This window comes from Austrofundulus limnaeus, unplaced genomic scaffold (assembly GCF_001266775.1).
Source record: "Austrofundulus limnaeus strain Quisiro unplaced genomic scaffold, Austrofundulus_limnaeus-1.0 Scaffold91, whole genome shotgun sequence".
Taxonomy (NCBI): domain Eukaryota; kingdom Metazoa; phylum Chordata; class Actinopteri; order Cyprinodontiformes; family Rivulidae; genus Austrofundulus; species Austrofundulus limnaeus.
Window position 1 is genome coordinate 60792 of NW_013952493.1, and position 9684 is coordinate 70475.

Sequence of the window (9684 nt, forward strand, 5' to 3'; positions counted from 1 at the left end):
CACACACACACACACACACACACACACACACACACACACACACACACACACAACTACTCACACAAACGTAGGAGGGTGAATTATATGCAAAGAGGGAGGCATAAAAGATTGAAGTGGAGAAATGAGTGGGTAAATGCAGGAGGTAAAAACAGAAAAAGAGTAAAATTAGGGAAAATAGTTAACCACTGTATTGGCTGTGTTGAAAACTATAACAACTTTTTCATGTACAGTGCCCTGAGACCACGTATGTTGTGACTTGGCGCCATATAAATAAACTGAATAGAATAGAAGAAATAAAAGGCCTAGAACTTCTTTAACTAATACCTGTGACCTGCTGCCTTTCATGCTAACTTTTATACTAAAATCAGCTTTCTAAGATATAAAAGTGTCAAAAGTTATGGGTTATGTTTGGTCAATTTTCCAATTACTACTGTATAATTATCTACAAGTTAAAAGTAAAGGCAGACTACGAAAATTGAGCAATTACACTGAAGCAGAGTTGAAGAGATCCCAATGGATTTTCATAGGGAAGTGTTTTGTAAATAAAGTTTTGAAAGGCATAAAAGTTACAAAAACCAAAAGTTGTAGCACCCACCTCCTGAGTGAGCTGAATGTTTCGATGCAAGAATGGATAAATTAGCACCAAGGAAGAGTACAGAACAAACGAACGAGAAAGCACCAGCTGAATAAGATCAGTAATAAAACAAACATTTTCATAAAGATCTTCCAAAAACAGAGATGCTGTAAGTTTTCCAATACCATGGTACACAGCAAAAAAATGTATTCTTGCTTCTTTGCCTGAAGCAGAACAAACAGATCAAACGAATTTTAACTTCTTACCTTCTGTTTGAGCGTTGTGATGAGAGATCTGCTGTGGGATTTCTTTAGAACCCTGTTGGAGCTCTGGAGGAAAGGAGAACCGGATTCAGAGACTTTTCATGTTTGGGTTTGTGTCTGTTCTCTTACATTCACACATATATAGGACTGTATACAGTATGGTATGCAATGCTAACAACATAAGCACCCGGTGAGTCATTTAAAGCTTAAAGCTCAGGAGCTGTAGCTAACAGCAGTCAATAAAAACATCGCACAGCTGAAGAGAGGCAGCGGGCGAGAAATCAGGAAAATAAGAGCAAGGATGAAGACGTGGAGAGATGAGGCTTTGGAGACAGAATGAGGTGAAAGGGATCGCCAACAAAGAAGAACGAAATGAGTGCGGATAGGAAAGCCTTGGTGTTCCACACACACTACATGAAAATGGCTGTCACTAAAGTGAAGCTCCTAAAAATAAACCAAGCAGCAGAATTAAATATTAAGTAAGACTGCAGATACTTTGTCGCTCCTCACTTTCAGCGTGTTTTGACATGCACTGGAACCCAGCAGCTCCTTCCGAGCGGCCTGAAGAGCTGCTGTTTGCATCTGTTCTGTGGGTGTGCTGGGCCTGCCACTGCTGCAGTAACTAGTAACTTACTCTATTCTCTTCCTCGTTCCATGACTAAATCTGTGGCCTAGTTTTACCCTGCCTCTGTTTTTTTTTTTTTTTTTTTTTTTGGTCTGGATGAGTATTTCTCCCTGACACATACAGCTCCACACTCAGCCTTTGGGTTGTACCTGCCGGAGGTTCTTCTGAAGGCCTTGGTGTGTGGCTCGGAGCAGCGCTCGGATGCTGAAGCTGTCACTGTCCTCCTTATCTCCGATCCGAGACTCTTTTAGAAGAGAGTCCAGCTTCTTTCGGATGTGAGACTCCACTTGGTGGTGGCCGTTGCCCTGGAGGTGAAGAAAGGAGGTGAAAACAAGGACGCTTGTTTGGGCTGCATGACTTTGAAAAATCAACAAACTGCAGCATCAAATTGACAGGAATTAAATCTGCACTCTRAGTTAGCGATAGATGAGCTGCAACAACTGATATAATGCCTGCTTTTATTCACAATACAATACAATTCAATATGAACTTTGGTTCATCTTATTAGGATTCAATGCAACAAGGCAAAGGAGTGATTCAGTGTCAGTTATTGAGGCTACTTTTGATGCACCTAATAAAAATGAAAAATAATCCACAAAAAAATTACACATATAGTAAAAATGAATAGAACTACCAGGGATTGTTTTCAGTAAGTCATTTCAGTAAGTGGCAAAATGCTTTTTCTACTCTGTAAATAATGAAATACTGTATAAGGATTTGTTTTGTTTTGTTTTTATCAAAGCTGAAGCACACTTTTAATATTTGTCACTGTTTTCCTCTGCCTATACAGGCATGTTTAAAAAAATTGTTCCAACTCTGCAATGTAAAACACACAACTGTATAAATGTTGCAATATTTCAAAAGTTTTTACTTACATGCTTAAAATTTTAAAAATGAGAGTAGTAACCAACCAAGCAATGACTCAAACTGTTTTTCTAGTGCTACCAAAGGACAGAACTTTATTTGGAACATCCACATTGACTTTATTTATTCTTGATCCCTTCAGGAAATATTTATGTATATCAGTGTTTTCCTGAGGTTACATCTGTTTAGATCTGTTACAAAAACATCATTTTTCAGGCTGTGTTTGAAAGTCCAATCAGATATGAAATGACTGATTCAGAAACATTTCCACCCAGTTCAAGTGGCGTTGACAATTATTGGTCAGAGGGAACCTGGCTGCAGATCTAATTTTTTTCCCCAAATATGCAAACATATTCCATCCCATAATCTGCATGCTGAGCATGAATTTGAGTCATTTCGGTGTTTTAAACAACACAAAACATGAAATAAACAGGGAGACACTACAGCCTGTCTGATCCTCAAGTTTGTGCATTTTATATTTTGATCACATCGTCCCAAATGAATGCACCTTTTCATTTAAATGTGAACAAATCAGATATTATACACAATACCATATACCATGTTTTTATTGTCATGTTTGCTTCTGCAGCTGGCAGCTTTGAATGTGTCAGATTTGTCTAATAGATTAACATCATGAACATTTAGAGTGAAACAAAACATACATAACATTGATTCTTACACCACTTAAATCGCCACTGTGTAAAAGGCGCATCAGTCTATTAGTGAGTTGTTAGCAGAGATTGCTTGGAAAGCATACTGGTTTAATGACGTTATTAGAAAATCTCCCAGTAAGCTGCCAACAACCCTCTCAGAAGCGGCAGTGATCATCTGCAGCGGCATCTGCGACTTGGTGCCTCCAGCTAAACGTAGAGAACTGGTGCCACGTTCGCTCACAAAAACCAAAGCGTCTGGAAAACAACACGATTGCTCTTCTGTTTTTAATTCGCCGAGCAGTTCTCTGGCTTTACTGCAGCGCAAAATATCAACGACGAGGACCAAAGGAGGAGAAATAGCACGAGGAGAAATTTGCCTCCGTTCTGTGTAAAACTAATCTGTTACTGTGCTTGTGTTCAAACGTGTAATTAAAAAACTCCTTCTTGATGCTGCTTTCTGTTTTAAATCGGAATCGTTAGGGTTTGGTTATCTCCGGCAATTATCATTAAAACCCCTCAATCACAAACACAGCAATCCAATTAGCACTAGAAGAATATCATCAACATCCCATTAACAAACTCCTGACATGTCGGTGTGGGTGGATTCAGACTGAAAAATTTAAAATCATGTAAAATTAAAAAAAAATAAGCTGCCCAGAAAGCTTTGACAAATGGCTTCACTGACTCCACTCTAAAATAATAATAATAAAAAAACTCTGTAAGTGTGGCTGTTATTTGCTTTTCTCGACAATCTTATCTGCTGGGACCAAAGAAGAGAAGTGTCAAGAGCAAAGTCATGTGTACACAAAGTCCATTTTTTTCTCTCTCTCTGTTAGTTTTTCTCGACAGTCAGAGGTGCAACAGATAAAAGTCTCTTCTCCACGCCCAACCGCCCAACCCCACCACCACCACCAGCACCCATCCACTGGAACTCATATTGGTGTATTTTGCTATTTGGCAGCAGCAACTATCTTAAACCTCAAATTATTTTGCTACTTCAATTTGTCATGTTTATGAAGCTTTTTTGGGGGGATTTTCTATAAAAATGTCCAAGAYGATTTAATACAACGAAACCATCCTYCTGCAGSAAGATTCAAAACAAATATGTAGGTGAGGGTGTCTTTAATTTTTCATGATTCTSCTTTTCCAAGCAGCACAAGCTTCTCCAGCAGGAGTGTGTTAACGGTGCGTATCGGTGTCTTTCGAGGAGTCTCTGGTTTATCATCGAAACACAAACAGCTGCAAGATGCAAGCTGCCTTTTCAAGTGGGTTCCTTTTTTTTATAATTTCGTAGCTTCAAAAATCTAAAAGTAAATTAAGAAATCTTCAAAACAAAATCAGAAGTGAGTGGTTATTTTTTCCTACACTGTTTTGGTATTTTCTTTGCTGTCAAAATTCAGTTTTTTTATGTTGGACACATAAAAATATATATAATGCATAAAAATTGCACATGGATTTTTAGGTATGAAATTTTTAAAAAGCAGCAAAAAACCCTCTAAAATAAAATCATTTGATAAGATGTGCATCATTTAATCAATAACTCACAGCTCCATACCAAATTTTAGCGCGATACGAGTCAAAATGGCTCAGTTGTAGCCATTTTTGTGTTAGTGAAAGCTAACTATCTGTGGCAGCCATATTGAAGGACATTGACTCTAAAGATTAACCATTCTGATTATATTTTAATATAATAATTTCATTAAAACATAGTTCATGAAACTTGTTGGAAAACACATGAACACAGACATGAAAAAACACAAAAAAAAATCWCCTGTCTTTCCCTTTTTGGCGATAATTACGACAAAATCAAAAGCATTCCACTTTTGTTTTATGTCTATAACACCTTATTTTAAATATCATTTTAGTTTCCTGCAGGATTTATCTTAGTAAAAGTGTTCTTGAACACATTTAATTTGCCCTACTAATCTTTAACCTAACAGTAAATCCAGACACTTACAATAAGGATGTCTGTGTAGAGGCTACATTGTTACATTGAGGCAACATTTACAGCCACATCCCTTTCTTACATTGCTGCTTTTGAGTTTGAAGTCTTCCTCAATTTCATCAGCGCTGTCATCATCCGACACCTCCCCCTCCTCGGCGTCCGCAGACAGATAGGCGGGTAGACGCTTCCCCTGTATGGAGGAAACACACAGAGGTGGAAGAAAAGTGACAAACAGAAACCTCTGCATGTAGACTGAGTACATCTCTTTGATTCTTTGACTCCAAACTTGAAAGAAAAGGCTCAAATATAAAAAATTAAATCTTTGTAGCTTTTATATGGACCAGGATTAACAGGCAGAGTGGAAAAAAAGGCTTTTCTGACATTTTTTTGGAGGACACAGAAAGCTCAACCCTAAAAACACACACAGCAGCAGATTCCCTGAGAAACTCCCTAAGAAGCTCTTCCAGTTCACTGAAAGCCCATTAGTGAACCATTCTCTGAGTGTGAGTGGGAGTGGAGTTTTTCTAATAAAAATTAGAAGCTCAAAGCTTCCGGCAGTACATGGAAGTCTCTCCCYGGTGGACATCGCTGCCCCCATTTCAACCACAGCCATGGGAGGTCTGTCGCCTTTCTTTCTGTATGTTACAAACCTTTGAGGACAATCTCAGTATTGTCCGCGCTATTGTCGGTGCTGTATATATTGATTTTCGCAAAGCGTTTGACACAGTTGATCATTATACTCTCTTACAAAAGTTGATTTCTTTTCAACTTTYATCATCTGCAATACAAATGTTTTCCTCTTATTTGACTGATAGGTGTCAGGTTGTGAAACATGGAAGCTCTGTGTCCGGGTCTCTGCCCTGTTCCGTGGGAGTTCCACAGGGTAGCATACTGGGCCCATTGCTTTTCCTACTATACATAAATACCTTCCAAAAATATTGAAGTATTCCAATATTGTATGCTGATGATACTGTTCGTTTTTTGTCTGATTTCAATATTTAATCTATTAATAGTCAGTTACAAGCAGATCTTCAGACATTTCATGGTTGGCTTCAAGATAATCTTTCGTCAATTAATGTTAAAAAAACTGAGTGCATGTTTTTTCCTCACCCAGGAGATATTTCAATATAACAAATCAACTCACTTTTTTAAACAAACCCCTTGATATTGTCACTACYTACAAATATCTTGGAATTACTTTGGATTCTCATTTGACTTATCGTGATCATGTACAAGTCTTAACCAGTAAGTTGAAACAGAAATTATACATTTATTCAAAAATTAGATCCAATCTGACATCTTCTGTTTCAAATATCTATCTTCATGCCATTATACTCTCAACCATGTCACACTGTTTACCTGTTTGGTCTCTTACAACAAATGAAATCTTCAAACACATAGTTAGGCTCTACAACAGGGCCTACAAAATTCATAAAAAACTTCCTGGTTGGACTCATCACTGTACAGTTCTTTCATTGTCTGATGCCTTGACTTTTCAGAATTATGTTTTTTATAGTGGTATTAATTTATATTTTCAGATCTTCCAACGTGACATTTATGGAACTCTCTGTGCATTGCTGTCCAAATCAAATTCTGGAAGTGGTCATTAAACTAGATCTGTTACAAAAGGACAACTGATATTACCAACTTTTAAAAACTGTTAAGGCCAGAGGTCTTTCTTCTATGTTTATACTAAAGCATGGAATGACATTCCTCAAAACATAAAGTCCATTTCAAAACTACAGCCCTTTAAGAAGAACCTTGTCTGCCATCTGCTGGACACTTTTTGTTGTGCTCATATTTAGACGTCCTATTTTGCAAATGCTGCCTTTTTGAAATTTGGTATGCTTGTTTGTCTTTGTGTCTATGGTGTAATTATAATGATGTGATTGTGATGTTGTAATTCTGAGTGTTTTATGTGCTGCAGAACAGGAACCTGCTGTAAAACAGCAATTATGCCGAGTCAGGCTTGATTTTTATAATCTTTTCCTGTTAAATAAATAAATCAAATCAAATCAATCCCTGGTCTGCTGGGAGAAATGGAGTTGTGAAAGGCTTTTAGGAGGGATACAAAGAAAGTAGGAGGAGTAAAGGGACTTTCAGAAAGTCGATAATGCTTTTTAAATTTTAAGATGTCTGACTGATAGGAGACAGAGTCAAGGATCCTGCAGTGTATCTGGCTGTCCAACAAAAACACAACTGATACTGTATGTCTGAATGTCTTCTTTAAGTGTCAAATATGGTTGGCAGTATATCTTTCACAACACCCGCATGGCCTTTAGAGTGCAGCAGGTGTTACAAAAAGATAAGCATGGGAGACTTTGACTCGGGAAGTCTGAAGAACAAACAATCATAAGAAAAGTTATGTCTCAAATGCAGCACTCTGCTCAGAGGTGTTGACTCTGATGGTGGTTTATCTACAAAATGTTGCTTCATTTTATGACGTTCCCTCCTACTTTATTTTTAACTTTCTGTAATGTTATTACATTGCAGTATATGATTTTAAAAGCAAATATGTGTTTCAGAACAGTTATATGTCAGCCATATACAGAGAAGTTAAGCAGATATACCAAGAAGATTAGATTAAATCTTTCAAAATAAAATCATCTCAGTCAGTTTTGCATTGCASAGTTGTTCCTCCCAAAACATTGTATCATTCTGGTTGCAAGTGCTCAAGACAAGTGGCAGAAGTGCTTTTTAAGGTACAAAGAAAAACAGAGGTGTGGTCTTTATTATGGAGCTCTGAAGCTTCCAAAATAAAGCAATATTTGCATTAAACGTTCCTTTATAATATTTTTGTTACATTTGATGACACAATAATTACATGAGCATGAGATTATCCAAGCTGAGACTCTGTACATTTCAAGATTTCTTCTACTTTCTCACATCATGGTGAATGTACGTCTCTTCCTGGTTAGAGGTGTTACCCTTTACRTCAGACGATAATGTAACCAATTTTTTGTTTATACAGTCAGAACGAATACATCAATAAGACACACCAACTCTCATTCCCTGTTTTAAATTTAAGGCTGCAATGATTAAAATGTGTCAAAATACAATATTGGATCTAACATTTAGTCAATCAGTTACAAACAGTCCTTCAAGACCTTTTACACCCCAAAAACGAAAATTATCTTATCTTAAACGATCTTAAAAATGTCTAAATAAAAGCAAACGATTAAAAAAAGGCACAGCACATTTGAAACATATAATCAGATGGTAGGTTTGTTTTATAGGGCTTTTAAAAAACAGTACAAGTGATATATTCTGAAGTTTAAAGCAAATAGAAGCAAAGAGAGATGTTGGTGTCACTCAGGACAAAGTGACATGTAAATAGTTTTAACCACACGTTTAGAGTTTATTCTTTCATTTATACGTAACATCTTWTGTCTGCAAGAAATAATCATTTGAGTGAATAAATGTACCGGCCCCAAATGAGTCAGCAGTCAGGTTGAGTTTGTTCTGTGGATGMTACAAAGTATTTGAGCCAATGATCTGTCACTGAGTTAACTTGCAGCCGTCCTTCCCTTCCTCCCTCCCACTCCATCCATGATTAAAACAATGACCTAGTTTTATCCACTTGTACTTTTCCTTCTYTTTATCTCTGTTTGGGAACAAGTAGCCTCACAGTGGCCAACAAAGTCAAATATTGACAGATAATGAGCACTTTTCCATATGGTCTGCAGTAAAAGTGGGGTAGCTCGGGGGTGAAGCGGATGTTTTTTATTCGCAAGTACAGTRAGCACTGAGTACTGTTTTATTCTAATAAAAGGAGTTATTAATTTAGAAAAAGGCAGACTCTAAAAAGTGATGTTGTCTTACTTTGATGAGAATCTTCCCTCGCAGGCTTTGGGGACTGGGTAAGGTTTTGGAGTCTCGGCTCAGCACATCGTCCACATCCAGCTTGTCTCGGAAGATTTCTCGCAGGTACTGAGCGATCTTCTTCTGCTGCTGGATGTTACAGTGGTTCTCAATGGAGAGAATCACTGGGAATCTTAAATTAGAAAGTAAAAAATACAAAAAAAAGGATTAAGAAAGACAGGTTATGAAAAAAATTCCATTAACCTTGTAAATTACTTGTAAATCCTGCTAATGGGTTTTGATGGGACTGATMTATTAATATGTCATTATCATCTGTTGCTGAAGGCAAAAGGGCAGTAATATTTTTGTCTTTGTTTGTGTGTGCGAGCATGTGTGTGTATGCGTGTTTAGTTGCACTACTAACAAAATATCTTATGAACCAGTGAACATATTTTAATGGAACTCTCAGAAAGTAACCACAGCATCTACATTTAACATTTGGATTTACCCCAATTCAAGATGGCCACCACAACTAATTGGCCTTAGCAAACATCGAAATCAGTGATTATTCTACAGACTACATCAACTATACTCTCACAAAAATATATAGATATAGATATAGATATAGATATAGATATAGATATAGATATAGATATTGATATAGATATAGATATAGTTGCAGGCAATCTCACCATAGAAGAGCTGTTTGGGCGTCCTAAGATCACTCATGACTGTTGTAGTTGTTTTTTAATGATGGTACTCTCCACTGACTGGCATTTAAAATCTTTGAAGAACTTCAAGGTTTGACACTTTTTCCTCCCAGGATATGTTAAACATCTTCCTAAAGTCCTATTCGCATGGGATAAGAATTATCTGGGGACCCCATGTAATAAATTAATTACTCCCAGACATTTGTGTTTTATGTGGCGCATTCGCACGGGATAACCAAAGCCTAAGAT

General features: G+C 37.1%; 1 protein-coding gene across 5 annotated transcripts in view; it reads right to left on the bottom strand.

Moving 5' to 3' along the window:
• plch1 (phospholipase C, eta 1) overlaps nucleotides 1-9684 on the bottom strand; it is a 73825-nt gene that overhangs the window by 12522 nt on the left and 51619 nt on the right. For all 5 annotated transcript variants that reach the window (XM_014012383.1, XM_014012385.1, XM_014012382.1 and 2 more), the window contains 4 exons: nucleotides 8747-8918; nucleotides 5007-5114; nucleotides 1612-1767; nucleotides 841-903 (listed from right to left, as the gene is read on the bottom strand). In XM_014012383.1, the coding sequence (XP_013867837.1) occupies nucleotides 841-903; nucleotides 1612-1767; nucleotides 5007-5114; nucleotides 8747-8918 (499 nt within the window). The remainder of the gene's footprint in view (nucleotides 1-840; nucleotides 904-1611; nucleotides 1768-5006; nucleotides 5115-8746; nucleotides 8919-9684) is intronic.